Source organism: Ovis aries, chromosome 4 (assembly GCF_016772045.2).
Source record: "Ovis aries strain OAR_USU_Benz2616 breed Rambouillet chromosome 4, ARS-UI_Ramb_v3.0, whole genome shotgun sequence".
In the NCBI taxonomy this organism is placed as follows: domain Eukaryota; kingdom Metazoa; phylum Chordata; class Mammalia; order Artiodactyla; family Bovidae; genus Ovis; species Ovis aries.
This window is the reverse complement of record NC_056057.1, coordinates 47,931,266-47,953,560: the sequence shown is the minus strand read 5'-3', so window position 1 is coordinate 47,953,560 and position 22,295 is coordinate 47,931,266. Positions and strand designations below refer to the sequence as shown.

At 38.1% G+C, this 22,295-nt stretch overlaps 1 protein-coding gene and 1 pseudogene across 14 annotated transcripts in view; both read left to right on the top strand.

The window, feature by feature from the left end:
• SRPK2 (SRSF protein kinase 2) overlaps positions 1–22,295 on the top strand; it is a 244,493-nt gene that overhangs the window by 91,488 nt on the left and 130,710 nt on the right. For 4 of the 14 annotated variants that reach the window (XM_060414671.1, XM_027968582.2, XM_012176666.4 and 1 more), the window contains exon 3: positions 9,071–9,134. The exons of 7 other annotated variants lie outside the window; for them this stretch is intronic. In XM_060414671.1, the coding sequence (XP_060270654.1) occupies positions 9,071–9,134 (64 nt within the window). Of the gene's footprint in view, positions 1–8,918; positions 9,135–22,295 lie in introns of those variants that run through there. 3 more of the 14 variants (XM_060414674.1, XM_060414673.1, XM_042249190.2) reach the window with 1 other exon arrangement.
• LOC114114583 (PRELI domain containing protein 3B-like) overlaps positions 1–22,295 on the top strand; it is a 105,829-nt pseudogene that overhangs the window by 69,945 nt on the left and 13,589 nt on the right.

Genomic DNA, 22,295 nt, shown 5'->3' with positions numbered 1-22,295 from the left:
GTTTTCAGGGATTAGTTTCATTCCATTTCATTGCTAATAGGGGGTGAGGCTCACAGAATTAGGAATTTATTTAAAGGTTCATGTTTTTACACTTTAATATAGTTTTGTATTTCTGAAATACCTCAACATAAAAATAACAAATCAGCAGAAAAAATTATTGTGTGATGAACGGTACTCAAAGTGTTATGATGGTCTTGACCTGGTGCAGATAGTCCTAGCATTGGTCTCTTCCCTCTGCCTTCTTGTTTGATGGCTTCCAGGGGGTAGGTGAGAATGGGAATCCAAATTTTAGAGACTGACCCACTTTTCTTGCTAGGATTTGGAAATCAGAAACAAATCTTTTCTTTTAAAGTAGTAGTTCTTTGGGGTTATACATTGTATTCAGAATAGTAATTTTAAAAGTGATGGAAGGAAAAACATTTACTTTAGTAAGGGAAGTTTCTTGAAAGTGGCAGCAGAAGTTACCTTGAAAGTTTTAAAGTAGAAACCTAACCAGCCTGAAATCACCTCCAGCCCCCTCTAATTCCTTCCCACCTCCCTGCCCCGCATATACTCCCTCCTCACCTCATTGTAGAGTTTGAAGTGAACGCATTGTTGTTGGTTGGCATTGTGCCATATTCAGGATCATAAAGTAACCTTGTTTTGGAATTACAGCAGGAGAAAATTTGATACCAGAAAAATAAGCAACAACCTAACTTTTAGGGAATAGAGTGAAATGGAGACTTCACCTTGAAAAATAAAATCAGATTTTAGAAGTACAATTATTTAATCAAAGTTCAAGTTATAGTTGAAAATATGTACTGAGTTTTAGAATGAAGACTGTGTCAAGTGTTGATTGTTTTTGGCATAAACATTTTCATTTTATGTTTAGTATATAGTTGATTCAGGGTGATTCTTCAGGGTGATTCCAAGTCCATGAAACTCAGGGCCAACTAAGGGACTTGAGCATCCATAGATTTTGTTACTAGCAGGGTGTAAGGCAGAGGAACCTGAGATCAAATTGCCAACATCCGCTGGATCATGGAAAAAGCAAGAGTTCCAGAAACACATCGATTTCTGCTTTATTGACTATGCCAAAGCCTTTGATTGTGTGGATCACAATAAACTGTGGAAAATTCTGAAAGAGATGGGAATACCAGACCACCTGACCTGCCTGTTGAGAAACCTGTATGCAGGTCAGGAAGCAACAGTTAGAACTGGACATGGAACAACAGACTGGTTCCAAATAGGAAAAGGAGTATGTCAAAGCTGTATATTGCCACCCTGTTTATTTAACTTATATACGGAGTATATCATGAGAAACGCTGGGCTGGAAGAAACACAAGCTGGAATCAAGATTGCCGGGAGAAATATCAACAATCTCAGATAGGCAGATGATGCCACCCTTATGGCAGAAAGTGAAGAAGAACTAAAGAGCCTCTGGATCAAAGTGAAAGAGGAGAGTGAAGAAGTTGGCTTAAAGCTCAACATTCAGAAAACCAAGATCATGGCATCCAGTCCCATCACTTCATGGCAAATAGATGGGGAAACAGTAGCTGACTTTATTTTTTGGGGCTCCAAAATCACTGCAGATGGTGATTGCAGCCATGAAATTAAAAGACACTTACTCCTTGGAAGGAAAGTTATGACCAACCTGCTGCTGCTGCTAAGTCACTTCAGTCGTGTCCGACTCTGTGACCCCATAGATGGCAGCCCACCAGGCTCCCCCGTCCCTGGGATTCTCCAGGCAAGAACACTGGAGTGGGTTGCCATTTCCTTCTCCAGTGCATGAAAGTGAAAAGTGAAAGTGAAGTTGCTTAGTCGTGTCCAAACCTAGACAGCATATTAAAAAGCAGAGACATTACTTTGCTGACAAAGGTCTGTCTAGTCAAGGCTATGGTTTTTCCAGTAGCCATGTATGGATATGAGAGTTGGACTATAAAGAAAGTTGAGTGCTGAAGAACTGATGCTTTTGAAATGTGGTGTTGGAGAAGGCTCTTGATAGTCCCTTAGACAGCAGGGAGATCCAACCAGTCCATCCTAAAGGAGATCAGTCTTGGGTGTTCATTGGAAGGACTGATGTTGAAGCTGAAATGCCAATACTTTGGCCACCTGATGTGAAGAGCTGACTCATTTGAAAAGACCCAGATGCTGGGAAAGATTGAGGGCAGGAAAAGAGGATGACAGAGGATGAGATGGTTGGCATCACTGACTCAATGGAAATGAGTTTGGGTAAATGCCAGGGAGTTGGTGATGGATGACTGGGTATCTTATAAGTAATAATGGAATTGTAATGTTGGATATTTTTGCAGACTATTTAAGAGTATTATTATTTTCCCCTGGTAGTCTCTCATAGTCAAATAATTATCATTCTTGAGACACTTAGCACCAATGAATCAACTTATCCTTGATTGTTCCTAACAATAACTAACCTTCTTAGCTCGCTTTATATTGTCATTTGTCAGTGGATTTGCCTGAGGTTCAAACTTTTTTTTTTTTGGTATTGTCCATCAATTTTGTCTAAAATTGCATACTTTGTTGCAGATTTTCAGAAAGCAAAGTAAACACTTATCTTTTTTTAAAAAGACTTATTGGAGAAGGGAAAGGCTACCCACTCCAGTAGTCTGGCCTAGAGAATTCCATGGACTATATAGTCCATGGGGTCGCAAAGAGTCACACACTTTTTGGCTGTGGTGTGTCTTCATTGTGGTGTATTCTCATTGTTTTTGCAGGCTTCTCATTCGGGCTTCTCTTGTTGCGTAGCACAGACTCTAGGCACACAGGCGCAATAGTTGAACCGCACCAGCTCTAGTGCTTGGCTCAGTATTTCTGGTGCACATGGACTTAGTTACTCCAGGCGTATGCGATCCTTCTGGACCAGGGATTGAACTGATGTCCCTTGCATTGCAAGGCAGATTCTTAACCACTGCACCACCAGGGAAGCCCTAATGGTTATTTTTGCTTGCACAATTTTTGCTTTTTTGTGCATTCTCATCACAAAGAAGCCTGGAATAATAGGGACTCCTTTTTAGGCTAGACTGATCTTTCAGATGTTGGGCAGTTAATACTTGATGGACCTTCCTGGATGGCTCAGAGAGGTTGCTTTACTCCTGGCCCCTTTGAGAAGGGTATCTTGTGTGTCAGTCTCCTGAATTTTCAGTTGAGACCTCAGCACTTGGTCTTAGGTGGTACAGGGACTGACACTTGAGCCAGAAAAGTGTCTGCAGGCCCTCTTGTGGACTTAAACAAAAGATACTCGCTTAAGTTGGAGACACCAAGAGAAGGCTTTAAGTGTGCATCCCAAGGCAGTAGAATCTGCAAATGTGTGAAGTAAAGAGGAGAAGCAGTTAATTGGTAGTGAAGGAGAAATAGAATTTTAGAGTCAGAGGTGTTGACCACCAGAGTGGGAAGCCTTAAGGTGGAAACAGTCCCTTTGAACATTTGGTACTGTAACTGGGTTTCAAGAGCTGCCCTTTTTTCTGAACAAGATTCTGAGACCTGCTGAGGCTTTTTCATCTTCTAGATTTATTCTTGCTGTATTATCCTGTCATCTGAAGTAACCTGAGCACATACCTGTTTCTTATAGCCTGAAAGTCTCCAAACTTGACAAGTGAGAGGAAATTTAGTAAATCTGTTGGAATAATACCTGTGTTAAAAGGATGAAGGCTGTAGAGTTTAGGTAGAACTGTTTGTCCAATTGCGATGTCTTATTCAATTTCCATGTCATAAGAGTAAGGGGTCCTGTCTGAGCTCATGCTGGATGTTGAGTGATCTTAAAGGACACGGTAGTGGATCATCTCCATTACAACCCCGTGTTACTCTTATGCTGCTGTTGCTCTTAAAATTCTAGGTGGATTCAGTACTGCCCTGTTTCCCTTAGGGTCTGAGTCTTTGAAGCACCTCCTTTACTGTACTTTGTTTCAGTAGTACTTATCAGTCAGCAGTATTCCTTGTCAGCGATCTTAGGAATTGGTTCGTCTCTGGACTCTTAATTGTTCCATGAGTCTTCACACTCATGGTATTGAATGGAAAATGAAGTATTAGAGATAGTAGGCCATTAGCTGAAGAGTTGAACTATTCATCTTTATAAGAAGTTTGAGTATGTTTTAAAGTGTGAGTGTAATAAGAATAAACAGATCATAAAGCAGGTCTGTAAGTTGAATAGAAGAGAATGAGTGGGCAGAGTCTCAGTGAATTGATTTTTCTTCTTTGTTATATATATTTAGTCATGAATAAGAAGAGTATGATGTCACTGATCAACTGGTTTTACTCAGGAAAGTTGATTAACCGTGATGATTTTAATTTATTGGATGTATGAGAAAATTGTCTCCCCTAATGGCTCAATGGTTAAGAATTTACCTGCAGTGCAGGAGATGTAAGAGACGAGGGTAGGTTTGATCCCTGGGTGGGGAAGATCCCCTGGAGGAGGGCAAGGCAACCCATTCCAGTAGTCTTGCCTGGAGAATCCCAGGGACAGAGGATCCTGGCGGGCTACAGTCCATGGGGTGGCAGAGTCAGATATGACCAAAGTGAGTTAGCACACACACACACACATGAAAAAATCACATTTAAGAAGTTGATTTAGAAGGAGGCTAGAATATTCTGCTTCGGTTGCTAGGTCCTTGGAAATTAGTGGTAGGTCTCAGAGACAGTAATCCTTTGGAGAAGATGAGGAATGTTATCGTTACCAGTTGTTTCTCTTTTCACTCCTCAGATTCTTCTTTGTAGACTTCTGTGATTCAGTAGTGTGATGATCTCTGCAGACTCTCCTAGCTCTACTAAATTCTAGTTGCTGGAATCTCAGAGTAATTTTATCTAGATATATTTATTTAAGAACTAGGAAATTAACTAAATTGTAACCTTAACTTGAGTAGAACAGCTTAAGAATAGTATGAGTGTCAACAAGTAAGTGTGAATTGAAGTGAAAATTCAGGTCTTTATCTCTAAGGAAGCTGTGGTCTCATAGAGAGTGACACTATATATTTTAGTAATTCTGTAATGCAGGTACGTGTGATTTGTGGAGGGGCAGAGGAGACAAACTGTATTTTGTCTGGGAAGATGTCAGGGAAGAGGTAATGTTTGGGCTGAGATGAGAAAAGTGAGTTGGGGGGCTTTGCTGGTGGTTCAGTGTTTAAGACTGAGCTTCCACTACAGAGGGCAAAGGTTCAATCCCTGGTTGGGGAACTAAGATCTCATATCCTCTGCAGCATGGCTAAAGAAAGGAAGAGTGAGTGAGTTGGGTGTTTAACGGAGTGGATAGTGGCATTCTAGGGAGAGGAAAGTGCATAGAAGACTTGATGCTATGAGAAAACATGGTCTTTGGAGAATCACAGACTAGAGATCAATATTCTGGAGCATTATACATATATATATATATATAATATATATGTATATAATATATGTAAGGAGAATGGTGGCAGTGATATTCCAAATGAAACACAGGTGCTAGTCTGGGATCCCTCAAAAGTGTCTGTCTTAGTGGGCCAATGGTGTTGCTGCTCACTGAGATAAAGACTGTGACAGGACACATTAGACTGGTTAAGTTAGATTTGTTTTGTTATTGTTGTTGCTGGCTGCACTGCATGGCTTGTGGGGTACTAGTTCGTTGACTGAATTGAGCCCAGGCCCTGGCAGTGAAAGTGCTGATTCCTAACCACTGGACCACCTGTGAATTCCCAGTGAGGTTGGTTGTAGAGATTGCATTCACAGCAAACTGGGGATCATCCATGTGAAAATGCCAAGTAGGCCTGGAAAGATACATCGTTCTAGGGTGCAGGAGAGAGTATTGGGCTAGAAATTCAGATCTGGTCATCATCAGTGCCTTGATGGTTATCCATGTCATGGATGTCAGGGGTGTAGATAGAAGAGTCAGTGAGTGGAATCACCACCATTTAAGGTCCAGGTGAAAACACAATCCAGCAAAGAACCCAGGGGAGAATCATAAGAACCCAAAAGCACTGAAAACAAAGCTTGCATTGTTCTATAATGTTGCTTAGAAATTAAAACAAAGTTATGACTTAAAAAAAATCAACTTACTTATAATTTTAAATAATTTATTCACACTTCCAGGTACTACTTGCTTAATTCTTTGTGAAATAAGCAAATGTGGGCCTTCTTTGTACTCACTGGCCTGAATATATAAATGGAGATTATGGATGGTTGAATAAATATGTATTTGCAAGGTTGTAAAACTGCTGCTTTGGAAGTACCAAGGAGGGATGGAAAAGAGAGTAATTTAAAATTGAGGGGATGGGCTGGGTGTAAGGTTTCAAAATGTGAACTTATAAAAACAGACCAGATCTCTATGTCGAAAGGAGTCGAAGATGTATGTGCAAGAATGAAATTAGAAAACATATTAGAGAAAACAGGATGACAGTTTAAAATTTTTAATGTGAGGAAAGTTTGTGAAGAAAGAGATTGGTGGAATTAATTGCAGAAAAATAAAGTGTAGGGTCTTGGATACTGTGAAATATCCAGTATGAATATAGAAAAACAACTAATTTGGGGGACAGATCTGCAGTACACGTGAGGACGTGTCCTGTGTGTGGTCATGGTGGTAGATGACTCAGGTGATCAGGGGTTCAGGACACTTGGGGAGGCCAAAGGCCATGGGACTTAGCCAAGAGTATTTGAAATCATATTAACATGAGCATCAAAGCCCCCAGGACTGTGTTGGATATTGTGGTGGAATGAACATAGGGAGTAGTCAGACCCAAGAATGGTATTGATAAGGATTAGATAGGAGTGTTGATGGAATGTGTGGCTCTCAGTGGATACAATGTTATCATGGTATTTGTGAACATTCCGGAACCTTTCAGTCCTTCTGGAGCTATAAACAAATCTGAAGGTTTGAAGAAAATGTGAAAATCATTTTGGAAGCCTTCTCATGAATTATTTTAAACTTTTTTGATTTGTAGTTTCCAAAATCACCAGCCAGAAACTGGTTTAGAGCTTTGACTTTTCTAATATATGTGTAAGATGGGGGTGTACTTCATTAGAGTTATGCAGTTTAATCTTGGAGATTTTGAGCTTAAGTGCACAGGAAGTGTGAACCTTCTGTCTTTGTGGAATGAAAAACTGCTACAACAAAAAATGCAAGTGTCACCTCATTCCTGAAGTGGCTAGTTGGTAAACTGAGAATAATTCTCTAGATATATAGGAAGGCAGAGATATAGATTAAAATTTAATTTCCACATGTAATAGTACTGCAGTGATAGATGTATATTGTGGTTGCCAATGAGAAAGAGAAGGTGAATTAAAATTATAGAAAAGCTCTTTAAAGTGGGACAGACCTAGTCTACCTCGTTATGTTATTCGGCAAATATTTACTTAGGATCCCATCCTTTTCTGGGCACTGCCTAGTAAATGGCAATAGGCAGAAACGGCTTATTACTTTGTGCTGAGCACAGCACTGTTTGCCTTTCATGAGCTTTGTCATTAAATCCTCACAATAACGCTTCACATAGAATTATTATCCCCATTTTATAGGAGAGGAGATAGAGGCTTAGAGAGTTTTAAGTAATTTCCCCAAGGTCGTATCGCTATTAAAAATGACAGAGGAGTCCGCTTTCAGATCCAAGGCTGCTTGGCAGTGGAGCCTGGAGCCTGAGTCTTAAATGTCTTTTTAAACGGGGCGTTACTGAGCGTTCACTATGGCACCAGGTGCCAGGCTCTGTAATCCACGTAAGAATCCTCAAGGTAAGTTTCGTTATCATCATCTTCAGTTTTGCTGCTGTGCTGTGTGCTCTCCCCAGCGGTAGTTTGGCTGTAGCCTGTGGTAGAGTTTATGCTCTCATCAGATATTCATGCCAGCTTTATAATGTCCATTGGATGAAGCTGTTAGCTCCAGTTTGGAAAAACTATTTTAGCAGCATTGAGAGGGTATTTTTGTACAAATCCATTGTATTTTATGCAACTATTTATTTTCCTTTTTCCTTTACATCTCATATTCCTTGTACTTCTAGAATTAAGATTCTTAAAAAGAAAAAAATCGGTTTATCCTTTACACAAATCTGAAAACTATTGAAGTCTACTTTGAAATTTCATGACTGCCTGTAGATTTCAGTGGCACTGTGTTTTATGTTTGATATGTAAATTTTTAAGATTTTGAATAGGAAAACATTTACAAATAGGAAATCAGCATTATATATATGAAATAGTCTGGGTAATAGGACCATGTCAATTTTTCTTCACATAAAATTATGTTCTTGGGTTAGTGGTTAGTATTTTAAAGGAAATGTGTTAGGTTTTCCCCGTTTTTCCTCTTTTATTTTTATCTCACTTTCCCGTTTAGTCTGTGATCTGTTTTTCCAAATCAGTATGAGCAATGATCTTTTAATTAAATAGAATTGGCGCTTACATTTCTGTTGCAGATAGCATTGTCAGTCCTCTCCTAAAAGGACAAGTATATTATCTGCTCGGTAACTGGGTGTTGCTGTTCACTTGTGCTGTACTGCAAAGGAGGAGGGGAAATTAAGGTGTAAAACAGAAGTGTTTTTCTAAAGGAGTTAGGCAGTAGGTACTAAATGTATCTTTAATTAAAAGACAATCAATAAATTTTAACAAAGATTAAAATATTTTTAATCTAAAAATTTGGGTTCTGGTTTAATATTTCATTCTTAAGTGACAAAAATGATTCACTGAGCCATATTTTTCAGGGCTGGTGAAATAGAAGTAGCCAAGGGTTGCCTGTCTGTTCATTACAGTCTGTAATTTTATTATCCCAGCTTCTCAAATTATCTAGTAAATTGAATCCAGTTGTTAGCATTTTTAGTTTGTATTTTAATTTGCCGCATTTAAAATCATCTTGGAGAGCCATGCTAGTTCTACCTTAAAAAAGAAAACACCCCTCTGCTTGGCAGAAATGGTACTTCCTGCTTTCATAAACAGTCATGTGCATAGTTTAGCAAGGCCTGATGCCTCTGGAGCTTTTTCCCTTTATAGCACCATTGAATCCCAGTCCTGACAGAAGTACTGCGAATCTTGTGGCCTCATTCTGAACAAAAGGGATTAGAGAAGAAAAATCTCTTGATATAAGGCTTGAAAGCAAGGGCAGGCAATCTTGGTTGTGAATATTTTCTGATTTTTCCAGAAATCAAGCAGAAGATTGAGCTGCTGATGTCAGTTAACTCTGAGAAGTCGTCCTCTTCAGAAAGGTACAGCTACATCCCTTGCATGAACAATTAATGGTGTAGCATTGCTAAGAAACAAATCAGGGCATATTGTTTTCTTGTCAAGTTTGCTACATAACGTATTGTACTGCATGCCGGTCATTGTGCTGTTTTGAAGATGTGTATTTGGGTAAGCTGTTCTGCTTTTACAAAAGGGGTAATTGATTTTTTTTTTTTAAATAGTGAAGCCTAATCAGCTGCAGCATGCACACCATAACACAGCAGACCGCTGGCTTATGTGTGACAGCTGTTGAAGGCTTTAAAAAATAATTTACTTGGCTAGAAAATAAAAATCTTGCTTTCTTTAAGGAAATAGTGCTAGCTTTTCTTCCTATATTTTGAGGAAATTTTGCTACACAAAATTTCCAATATTATTTGTAAGGTATAGGTTAAAAATACTTAGCTTTTGGTTGTAATAAATATTTTCTTGTGTGGAAAGGGAGTGCCATTTGTAAATAGCTTAGGAATTGCAAACCCACATATTAGTCACATTCTGAAAGAGAGATACGATGCTTCTTCAAGTCTGTGCTAGGAAATGGAACAGTCACTGCATGCAGTAATGGTTCATGCCTGCAGGTAAGGACAAAATGACTCAGAAGTATTTTTAAAGCGATTATTTTATCTGTCAATCAAATGATTATACCTGTAAGGAGATATTTCCATAAAATGTCTGTTTAACTTAATAAATAGAATTAAGATACGTTTCTCTCAGGTCAGAAATGAGACTGTAGTTGCCTATTTTTATATGTAAATGTGTGTTCACTTCTGTTTACCAAAATGGTTTATATTACATGTATTTTAAATTGAAGTTCTTGGGTATACAATTGGTACTTACTTTTCTGTTGGTTACCTAATAGTTTATACTTGATGTTGATATTTTTATATTTAAGATGTGTTGATTTATCTCTTTCCTGGTTACTCTTCAGGGTTGTCTTTTTGTTCACATTTAATATTTAGGAAGATATTATGGAGAAATAATTTGCTAGTTAAAGAATGATGTAGGAAAAACACCAGAAAGAAAATAGGTGAAGAACCCAGCATGGTAAAATGAATTTAATTATAGTACACTAGTGTATGGAGGACATGATCTGATGGCAAAATGATGACATTAAATTGATTTATTAGTATAATTGGGTGAAAGGCCTCTGGCTTTAATTTAGGGAATTATAAATAAGGAAGATATTACTGCTTTCTTTAGAGGTTGAAAATAGAAAATTTTAGACACATTTGTGTTTATTTTTATGTAGCTTCTAACTTCTCGTTTATGCCTAGCTATCCCATTTTAAGCGTTCTTTTTTGCTGAGATAAAAAATAATCTTCAGCCTTGTGAATATTCTGCCAGTAAAATGGTGGTGATGGGAAGAGGAGAGGATGGTGGTGTAAATAGTGATCGGATTGGGTGCCAACTGTAATGTTAGAGTTTTGTTACTAGGAAGAGCATTCTTAATGGCATGACAACAGTAATTATGTTGGCTTTTTGAGTATCATGTTTTCTCTATTGAGAAATTGAAGGTTGAACAGAATGGATGAGTTTTACCAAGAAACAAGTTTGGAATGGGTGAGGCGTTTATGGTTAAAATATACTCTTATAAGGAAATATTCTAAAATATTTTGGTAAAGACATTTATTTATTTTACTGTCTCACCTAAGGTCTTGTGGTTAAATCTGATGAAAGGGAGGATGAATGCGGACATGAATTTAAAGTTTAGAAACCAGCCACTGTGCTTATGACAACTTTATACACATTTTTACCAGAGCTTGCTTGCTTTATTATTCTTTTGGGGATTGTTCACACATATATTTAGCAATTGTGATATGCTGACCTAATGGATATTAATGTAGTTTATGGATCAGCCAACACTTTGCCAACATAGAAGTTGTTTTACTAATGTAGGCATATTAAAAATAGAAATTACTCTTCCTCCCCCCCCATTTAAAAAGTTATACAATGACAAATAGTCTTTTTTTTTTTTAAATTTATCTGGAAGAATTTGAAAACCAAGAATCTGAAGTTTTTAAAAAATTATGGCCTAATTATACTATATTCGGCCTACAAATTTAATATAGTATCCTGTAACATTGCCACTACCCTCTGCAATTCCTTGTTCTCTAATCACCCGAATTTTTAACATCTTTGACTGTTTTATTTTAAATTAGTTATTTGAAGCATGGCATGAGTCTTAAAGATATTTGGAATTTACCTCTGGTCAGTATTTCCATGTATTTATTGGTTAAAAAAAGAATGAAGAAACCTTGGTTTTCTTTAAAGAGAGTTATCTTTTGTTACAGTTGATTTTCATTACTGTTTGCAGTGTAGCATGCTCTTTGAATGTTTGGGAGAATCAAGTGGAGGAATGATTATTTTAAGTACAAAATACAAACAGTGATGTGATGTTCCTAATAATCTTAACAGATCTCAATACACCTTGAAATTTATTTATTTATTTGTAACACCTTAAACAGAATGAGGGGGATCCATCCAATGTCATTTGGCTGGGGAGGTGTGGAGCACTTCTTTTCAGAATGGCTGACTCATAGGACAAAAGCGAGTTGGGTGACAAAAGTTACAATTTATTTTTTGGTTTTATATGTTGGAGAAAGAGAAAAAATGTTAGCTTACCTATTTTAAAATTTGAGGATGGAGAACACTATTGAATGAATAAAAAACCAAATGATCCTAATTGTTGCCAGTTAAAAGGAACACATATGTGGCAAGAGTGCCCTTCCCCAGATTTTAGGAATAAACCTTACACTGAGTATTTTTCTTCTAATGGAGCTACTGTTGAACAGATGAATTGTATTCAGCTTAAATATGATAGAGACAAGGGTCAGGCACAATTTTACTTCTTCATCTACTGCTACTTACTGTTTTTTAAAAAAGCCATGTGTATTTATTTGATGCAAAAATTAAGTTTTTAGATATTTGCTTCTTCTTGCCTTTTCCTAGCTAGAACACTCCAGGGAAGTGGAAATTTATGGGGTTACAGTTGGTGGGGAAGAAGAGGATGGTAATAATGATAATACCTAGGAAAAAATATAATGATCATTTATTCAACATTTGTAGATGATCGTTTATTAAACATTTTCAGATACTAGTTCCAAGTGAGGGGAAAGTGTGTGTGAGGGAGTGGGGTGCTGTTGGAAGGACTCTGATAAATCATTCCCAGAAAGGTCCTGGGTGAACAGAAAGAACTTTGCTCTACTACAAGTTTTTTCAAACTCTATTACTGCTGCTTCAGTGGGCTCATGAACAAATTCAGACCATACTTAATATGGAAGAGTTGAGCCCAGAGTGCTGAGAGCTGTGATCTCCAGTCTATCTAGGCTGAATTCTGGAAGAGTTGAGGAGGTAAGAGGTAAGGGGCTTGAGAAGCTGAGAATCTGCATTTGCGCTAAGCATTGCCCACATCTGCTGTTATAAAATGTGAATGAAGTGATTAATAAGGTTCACAGTCACTCAGAAATTAAAGGAGTGTCAGTGCCTTGTAGGAAATCCATTTCCTTTTCAGGGGTTTCAGGAAATGGATACTAAAAGGACCATTTCTTGTTGTGCATGTGTTTCTTATTATTTTTCTTTTTTTGCTGTCAAAAGGGGTCTTTATATTGGAATAGATAAGTAGTATCCTAGATCTTTAGCATCCCACAAAGCTAGCACATTCTTGGCAAATTGCTAGCTACCTTTTAAAGAAGAGAGAAAGGGAGAGGGTGAAAGTATCATAAAAATAATTATGCTGTGGCCTATATTCTACCAATTTTATGTAGACAGAGTTGGTAAGAGGTGATGGAGATTGGTGCATTGCCCCTCCTTTCATATAAGGGCATTCGAAATACATAAAGAACCTGTGCTGTGTGGCATGTGGGATCTTAATTCCCCGACCAGGGATGGGACCTGTACCTGCTGCACTGGGAGTGTGGAGTCTAAAGCACTGGGCCACCAGGGAAGTTGCGAATCTGTGCTATTTTTGTGTATATATTTTAGTTCCTTTTCTTACTTTGGAGCCTATTCAGTGAAGAGAAAAAGGGCATATGATAATAATGCGTGGTTGCAGAAAGCAAAAACAGAAGTCTGGAAGAATCAGGAGAACGGAAGGGAAAGAATAAATAAGTATATCACCATATGAAGAGAGAAGAAAGTAAAGGATGTTCAGTGGAAAATGATCCAGGATCAAGGGGTCTTTTATTTGCTCTGATATTGAGTTTATTTTTCTCCATGTTGCTGTGGTGAAGTAGTTGTGAGAAGGAGAGCCAAATTTTATAAGATTCCCTCTTCGCTGAACCTATCCCCTCCCCATTCCAATACAAAGGGTAGATGGGCCTCAGTGATCACTATTTTTCCCCTTCCCACCTGTCACTCTGACATTCTTGGTTTTGTGTCTGTATTTGCAGGATAGAAGCATTTGAGACATTTTTGTTGAGTGTTGAGATGAGATAACTGGGTTATCTTTTGTCTATTCTGTCTTTATGCTTTCTTCTGCTTTTATTTATTATTTAGTAGTATTTAAATTGTAGTTGTATATGGGAAAGTGTGTAGATCATAGATCAGTATAAAATTCAGTTTGATTTTTTTCTTTTTTGTGTAGTTTATGTGTTGTATCTAAATCTTGGTCAAGTCCATCGTCACTAAGGTTTTCTTCTGGGTTTGCATATAGAAATTTTCGGCTCTTAATATTTAAGTCTGTGATTAATTTTGGGCTTTTGTATTAAGATAGAAGTTGAAATTGTTTCTGTACATGACTAGTCAGTTGTTTCAACTCTTTTTGAGTACACACACACGCACACACTCTGCATACTCTTTTGGTCTGTCTTCTCCCAGTGTTACCTATGTGAGAGTCATATGTGTTTTCCTGTGTAGTTGTAATTGATGCAGTCTCATTGCTGTACAGTATTCAAGATATGAATATACCTAACAGTAGATAAATAATCTGTTCTACTATTGATGAGCTTGTGGAATGTTTGCAGCTGATAGTTATTAGAAGTAGTGCTGCTGTGAGCATTTGTATACATGTCTTTTGGTGAATGAACCTTTGCATAGCATTTCTGTTGCGTGTATTCCTAGGAGTGCAGTTGCTGAGCTTTGGTGGATATTGCCAACTTTCCGAAGCAAATGTGCCAATCTGCACTCCCACCAGCTGTGCTCCAGGTCTTTGCCAGCTGGCTTCTGTATATTCTTTCTCTCTTCCCTTCCCTTTCCCTTTCTCTCCTTGCTTCCTATTTCTTTTAGCATTCTGGTGGATGTGCCAGGGTGACCTAGAGTTTGAACCCTTTTGAAGAGGACTGCAATCAGATAAGGGACCATTTCTGAGTTCCTAAGGTGGCTCAGTTGGTAAAGAATCTGACTGTAATGCAGGAGACCTGGGTTTGACCCCTGGGTTGGGAAGGTTCCCTGGAGAAGAAAATGGCCACCCACTTCAGTATTCTTGCCTGGAAAATCCCACTGATAGAGGAACCTGGTGGACTACAGTCCATGGAGTCGCACAGAGTCAGACACGACTGAGTGGCTAAACCACCAGCAAAGATACTTAGGAAGAAGATCAGAATGAGAAGTTTAGACCAAACAAGAACCAGAGGATATAGCCATCTGAGGTACTGCTCTCCCACTCATGACTTCTAGTCTTTTACCTGGGTGTCACCATAGGTATTAACATCAGTTTTCAGATTTGGTTTTAGTAACAAAATTATTCCTTCAGCTGAACCTTATGTGAAACCTTTCATGCAAAACATAAAAAAAGAAAACTATGAACAGGGAAGCAGGAAAGTGAGCAGAGCCCCACAGTTGTTGACACTCAGCCACCCCAGCCCCGAGAACCCCTCCCTAGAGTTCTAGTCCTTGCTACTTTAAAACCCTTGATGGAGGTAGGCCCCATAGGTCTGATGAAGAAATTATGACTTTTTAAAATATGTTTTGGTCTAAGTGTAATTGTTCCTAAATTATTTTGTTCATTTTTACCTATTTAAACTTTGATTCTGTATTCTGATGCCTCTTGAGAGGGCTGCCATATTACAGCCATTTCAAACCTTCCAGAATACAGATCTTCTCAGATAGGTAACTCCACTTTACAGACTCTTCTGCTGTCTTCCTGTTGTTCTTGGCCTAAAGGTGAACGCCATACCTGGGCCATTGAGCGCTGGTACTCTTCAGCCTAGCCTCAGACTCCTCCACTCTGGGCATGTTCCTCCTGCCTTGCTATTTTGCACCTTCTAACCATCTCATCTCAAGGAAGCCCTGTCTTGGTCAAGTTATGCCTATTATAAGCCATTACAGAACCATGCATCTTTCCTTTGTAGCATTTGTCACAGATGCTGTTTGTCAACTGGGAGTATCAACGACATTTGATTTACTTACTGGTTTACTTACTATTAGCCCCAGCTTATGATCTCAAATGCAGAAGTGCTCTCATCACAAAATATTTTCTATGTCATCATTTTCAGCTTATAAATTTATAAGCTTTGAACTTTGTGCAAAGGTGTTTTTTTTTTTTGGTGTGGGGAGATACCGATTTCTATGGCATTGGCATAGGTTAAGTCAATTTTATATATATATATACATATATAAATCATATGATCAAGTATATGTGTGTGTTAAGTTGCTTCAGTCATGTCCAACTCTTTGCAACCTCATGGACTGTAACCCGCCAGGCTTCTCTCTATCCATGGGATTCTCCAGGCAAGAATACTGGAATGGGTTTCCTTGCCCTAAGCTAATTTAACTCTTAATGTCAGGGTTACAAATCTTAGCTTTTTCCTATCACCAAAAAAATAGTTTATTATTACATATATTTACATTTGTTTTAATGCAAAATAGAAATTAAAGTAAATCTGGACATGTTCCATCTTGGTTCTGAACTGGTACCATCAAGCCATATAGCCTTTTATTTCCAAATGTTAGTATTTCAAATATCATCTTGGTGCTTTTTTTCATGGTTTACACTTCACCTTCTGCTGTTAACATCTTGTTTTTTGCTTTTTTAATGGTTTACGTTGATAAAATACATAACATGAAAACATAAAATTTTATAATCCTTTTTAAATGCTAATTTTCTTTAAAAGGGAATCTTTGTACCCCTCCCAGAATGGGAGAACCAGTATCAATTGCCTTTAAAAACAATTGCTATTAAATTCTGTCTAGATTCTGTTATCTGATAAAGCCTTCAGGCCTGAGCCATATGCTCTTTCTGTTTACAAGGGAAATTAAATTGGCCAGTGTCATAAAAGAGCTTAAATACGTGTGAGTACCAAAGTGAGGCTTGCTCTTTGATATATTCTGATAAATTTAAAGAACCTTGGGAGAGGGGTCATTTTCTCAGTATATGATTCAATACCTAGTCCAAAGTATCATCTCAGATCATTTTATGTACCGGCAGTGGCACTTCCTCTTCACTTTGGGAACCCCTCCCCCGAAATGGTAGTTCAGGGAAGTTTTTAACTAATGTGAGCTGCAATGGCAATTAAAAAAAAAAAAGTAATTCTGAGCAATCATATTGTAGATCCCTTTGAGGCAGAAATTAATGTGCCACTAGTTAGAAGAAATTAAGACTAACTTTGGTATAGATTACATTTGTCATGCATCCATTCTCAGTTCTTGGAAAAGAACCTGATGCTGGGAACGACTGAGGGCAGGAGGAGAGGGGGGCAACAGAGGATGAGATGGTTAGGTGGCATCATCGACTCAATGAGCATGAGTTTGAGCAAACTCCAGGAGATGTTGAAGAACATGGAAGCCTGAGGTGCTGCAGTCCATGGGGTCACAGTTGGACACGACTGAGCAACTGAACAACATCATCATCATCATCATCAGGTCCTCCAGCCAACATGTATCAGCAGCTGCCATGTGCTAGCCAGTCAGCTGTTGGGAGACCAGGGAGCAGCAGTGGCAACACAGAAGCAGAAGAGATTTTGGTGGGTGGCTTACCCCTGACATACCCTGGTTGGTGGATGTGCACTGCTGAGTTACTGCATCATGAATGACTCTATGGTGGGAGGCCATTAGCACTCTTTGAAAGGATTATAAATAACCAATAGTTGCATTTTTGAGGAATGTATAGTTAGACTATAGCTGTGGTGAAGGGTTGCAAACACAATTGTCTACTGAAGGCCACTGTAAAGGAGCTATGAAGGCCTGGTGGGGTCTTTAACAAATTGGCAAACACAAACCCTATCTAAAGAGATGGCACTGATCAGCTGTTGCTGATTGCTGCCATGCTGAAATACAGACCAAGTTGTGTGAGTTTCTGTGATTTTCAGGAAAAGTTGAAAATTTGGTTTCCATGTAAAGTGTCTCTTATTTTAATTGAGAGTGCGGATTAGAAAACAAAACAAAGCAGAAACTTGTACCAGTCTTTTTTTTTTTTTTAAGAAAGAGTATCTGTTTTCTAAATTCAGTTCATGGTAAACATTTTTTCTACTGTACTGTAGCACATGGATTTACAATTTGTGAGCCACAGACCTGTGCAGATTTATTTTCAAGGAATCATATGAGTACTAAATCATATGAGTACAAAGCATTATCTATAGAATATAAGTCAAACAATTGTCTTGTTAAGGCATGTATTTGTAGGTTTTCTTGACATTTCAAATACGCAGAAATACTGATGACCTCCCCTCCAATAACCACATGCTAATAAGATACCTCAAATTCCATGAGATATCAACTGATATAGAGTAGAAAATGACCTCCTGAAGAGATGCATTTCTCAGATGGAACTTAAACTATAATAAGTCATCTGAAAATGACAGAGGTAGAACAGTGTTCTGTTCGAATGACTGCCACTTCATGCTTTCTTCCTTTTTCCTCTTTGCTTCCATCTCTCCCCACAAAAAGCATTTTAAAGCTAGTTAGACAGAAGGGTGTTTGATCCCTGGATTGGGAAGATCCTCTGGAGGAGGAAAAGGCAACCTACTCCAGTATTCTTGCCTGGAGAATCCCATGAACAGAGGGTCCCAGAGGACTCCTGGCATGTGACAGTCCATAGGGTCACAAAGAGTCGGCCACAACTGAAGCAGCTTAGCACGCACACATGCAGAATACCTACAATGCAACAGAAAAGGGTCAGAGAAAATACATGTCAGGGTAGAAAGTTACGAGGGAGGAAATTCAGATACACACACAGATATGTGGTGTTTTGCTGTGCAACTTCTGGGGAAGGTGACTAACAGACTTGGCCTTATGTTTTCTAACAGGCACACTAAAGGAAAAAACGTAACATTGCTCTTATTACCTATAAAGAAAAATATACTAATTTATGCAGGAGAATCAAGCCTTAATTATTGTTATTGTCTAACAATCTTTCCCACGTATCTCAGAAGATACACTTACTCATTTTAGAATATTCAGATTAAAAAGAAAACAAAGTGCTATGCTTTTATCATTAAAGTTCCACTATTATTATTAATGTTTTTAAGGCTAACTTTTGTTTCAGCATAATGTATGTCTATAAAATTCAAGCAGATGTATGTTAATATTAATAACATCACCAACAAGAAAAACCAGTGTCATACTGACAAATTATTTAGGAATTAATATTTTACACTTAACATATGCAGTTTTTCTTATGACAAACTTTTTTTGCTTACACCCTCATTTGGGATTTATGTATTAGTCTCTTTTTGAGTGTTTTATAGATGACTTTAGGCAATATCCTAGGCAGTGTTGACTTACTAGTCTCTTTGCTCTTTGTCTCTTCCTTCTAGTAAAGTCAAATATTGTTGTGGTACCTTTGGTGTTTCTTCAGGTGTTTGTAAGTGATAGTGAAGTCTGTACGATCAACTTTAACAAGATACAAGACACAGTAGATTGTTGTATTCACTTCAGTTCAGTTCAGTCGCTCAGTCGTGTCCGACTCTTTGCGATGCTGTGAATCACAGCACGCCAGGCCTCCCTGTCCATCACCAACTCGCGGAGTTCACTCAGACTCACGTCCATCAAGTCGGTGATGCCATCCAGCCATCTCATCCTCTGTCGTCCCCTTTTCCTCCTGCCCCCAATCCCTCCCAGCATCAGAGTCTTTTCCAATGAGAGGTGGCCAAAGTACTGGAGTTTCAGCTTCAGCATCATTCCTTCCAAAGAAATCCCAGGGCTGATCTCCTCTAGAATGGACTGGTTGGATCTCCTTGCAGTTCAAGGGACTCTCAAGAATCTTCTCCACCATCTCAGTTCAAAAGCATCAATTTTTCGGCACTCAGCCTTCTTCACAGTCCAACTCTCACATCCATACATGACCACTGGAAAAACCATAGCCTTGACGAGGCGGACCTTTTTTGGCAAAGTAATGTCTCTGCTTTTGAATATGCTATCTAGATTGGTCATAACTTTTCTTCCAAGGAGTAAGCGTCTCCTAATTTCATGGCTGCAGTCACCATCTGCAGTGATTTTGGAGCCCCCCCAAAAAACTTAGGCATTTATTAAATTCCTTGAGTGTACTTAGTATTCATGCTAATGAATCTTAACTTTGTAAGAGATTTCAGGAAGTTAAATGATCCAAGCTTCTCGCTCCAGACAGATAACCTTCAACACAGATGGTTGGTTTTTCTCTTTTTAGTTTTTAAAAAATGTAAAGGAATTAAGATTCTCTAACCTTCCTTGTTAAACCAGGGCCTTGTGGATATGCAGTAAGTCTTCACTGACAATTGCAAAATTTAATCATCTTTTCATTCAAGATCTTCCCTTTGACAAAATGCAATTTTATTGGTGGAATTTGAATCTTTTGGGAGGAGTAAGGGTAAGGAGTATGCTTTGTACAACAGGAGTCCAAATCCTTAGGTTAGCCTAGAAGTAGCGTGGGAGAAGTCAGAGTGAGATGAAATGTGTGGGACCATCTGAGAGCTCTAAATAATTGCACATGGCTTGGAATGAGGTAGAAGAAAGGATGGGAAAGTAGGTGAGAGAGAGATGTACCCTGATGGAAAGGACTCTTCTATGTAGCAGTAAGGGTTTTGACTTTTATGCTATAGTTTACAAGAATCATGGAAAAGTTTCAGTAACAGAGGTGTTCTGCCCATGTTGAGAACAGATACATGCTCCATAAGGCTAAAAGTAAGGTCTTTTAAGGAGGTTAAAAGAAATACATTTTATCTTCTAGGCTTGAAGGTTGTAGCATGTCCTGTAGAGTTGATAATTCATTTGTTCTGGAAATGGGTAAAAAAATTATAGCAGTGTTTTCCATTTGAGTGAGAGAGGGCAGATGAATTCCTTGATGCTGGGAGGATTACCAACAGAGGCAGTCAGGACTTCCTGGTGGTCCAGTGGCTAAGAATTTGCATTCCCAATTCAGGGGCCCTAGTTTGATCCCTGGTCAGGGAACTAGTGGAGTAGGAAATGGCAGCCCACTGCAGTATTCTTGCCTGGAGAATTCCATGGACAGAGGAGCCTGGAGGGCTATAGTCTATCGGGTTGCAAAGAGTCGGACATGACTGAAGTGACCTAGCACACACACACTCAGGGAACTAGATGCTGTAACTAAGACTCAGTGCAGCCGAATAAATAATTTTTTTGTTTAAAGCACAATCACGCATGTGTACCCATGGCTGATTCATGTCGACATATGGCAAAAACCATCACAATGTTGTAATTATCCTCCAATTAAAATAATTAAATAAAAAATAAAATAAGCAATGAAGTCCTACTGTATAGCACAGGAAACTATATTCAGCATCTTGCAATACATTATAAAGGCAGAGAAACTGAAAAAGCATCTAAGGTATATATATATGTATATAAAAGTATATATCTGTTTATGTATAAATATATATGTAACTGAATCACTTAGCTATACAGTAGAAACTAACAGAACAATGCGAATCGACTATACCTCAGCTTTTAAAATTTCTTAATAAGTAAATAACCTAAAAAAATAAAAGCATACTCACACTCTGCTTTTTTTTTTAAAGGCTATGAAATACATTTTTCTTCAAGGCTGTAAAAGGAGGTGATTCCGTATTTGTTTGGATGGGTAGATATGCTTTAAAGACAGATAGTTTGCCTGTTGGACCTTAAGTATTTTTTCTATGTTATATATAGTTGATCATGATTGCAGGATACCCAATAATCATGAATATGAAATATTAAAATATAAAATGTTTGCCTCAAAATTTTCTGTCAACAGTTTGTGACAGAAGTCTTTGTATGGTGTATATGTAAAACTTCACTTCTATAATTTATCTAAAATTCACTAAGCCAGGCCTAGTGGTGGAAGGTTCTATAATGTGGTTATGCCTTACTGAGCATTTGATAAGTTGCTCTCATGACTAAAGAATAAATTATAAATTTTTTAAAATTTTAGCTTAAAATTTATAACCACTGAATAATATTTTCAGATGGAAATGCCAATGAATTCTGTTGTCTTAACCTTTCTTTTTCCATTTAGAAAAGAGTATTATTATCTTTATTATTTTTCTTTCCTGACCTCTGCTCTATCCCTTTCCATTTTCTTGTTATTTTGCTTTTTATCCTTACAATATTACAGTGTATGGGTAAAAGAATTTATTTCCTTTACTGGAACTCAAATTGATAATACAAAGGCATTCACTAGTTATTTGTCGTTTGATAAAGGTGTTTTCAGTTCTTCTTTCTCTTTTAAGGGTAAAAAAATATCACTTAATTATTTGCCATTGCACCACTTAACTAAATTTCAAGTCCTCTTTTTAATGTTGTACTGACGTAACAGTGTCCAAGTCTGTGTTCCATCTGATTTTATGGTTTGAGGTATTTAACACATACGTACATACACAGATTATTCTCAGATTGTTCTTGGCCTTGTTTTAGCCGGAATTTAAACAAAATCCAAGGACTTCCGTAGTGGTCCAGTGATTTAAAACTATACTTGCGCTGCAGTGGGCCTGGGCTCAGTCCCTGGTCTGGGGATCCCTACATGCTCCCAGGCACTCCCTTCCCTCCTCCAGCATCTGTTCTTGTCCTCTTCACTTGCCCCTTAACAGTTTTGTATTGATTGTGATAGTACCCCCTGAATTCTGAATGAAAAAGGGCATTCTATTTTAGGGGTCAAGATAATCCTTAGTTTGCAGGGGGAGCCTTTAATGCGAGGCTGAAGAAAGTTGACAGCTATAGTGCATACAAAATTATACTAACTCATGAAAAAAAATTATACTCATTTATGGAAAAGGAAGTCTGATGGAATTAAATACAGAATTGTG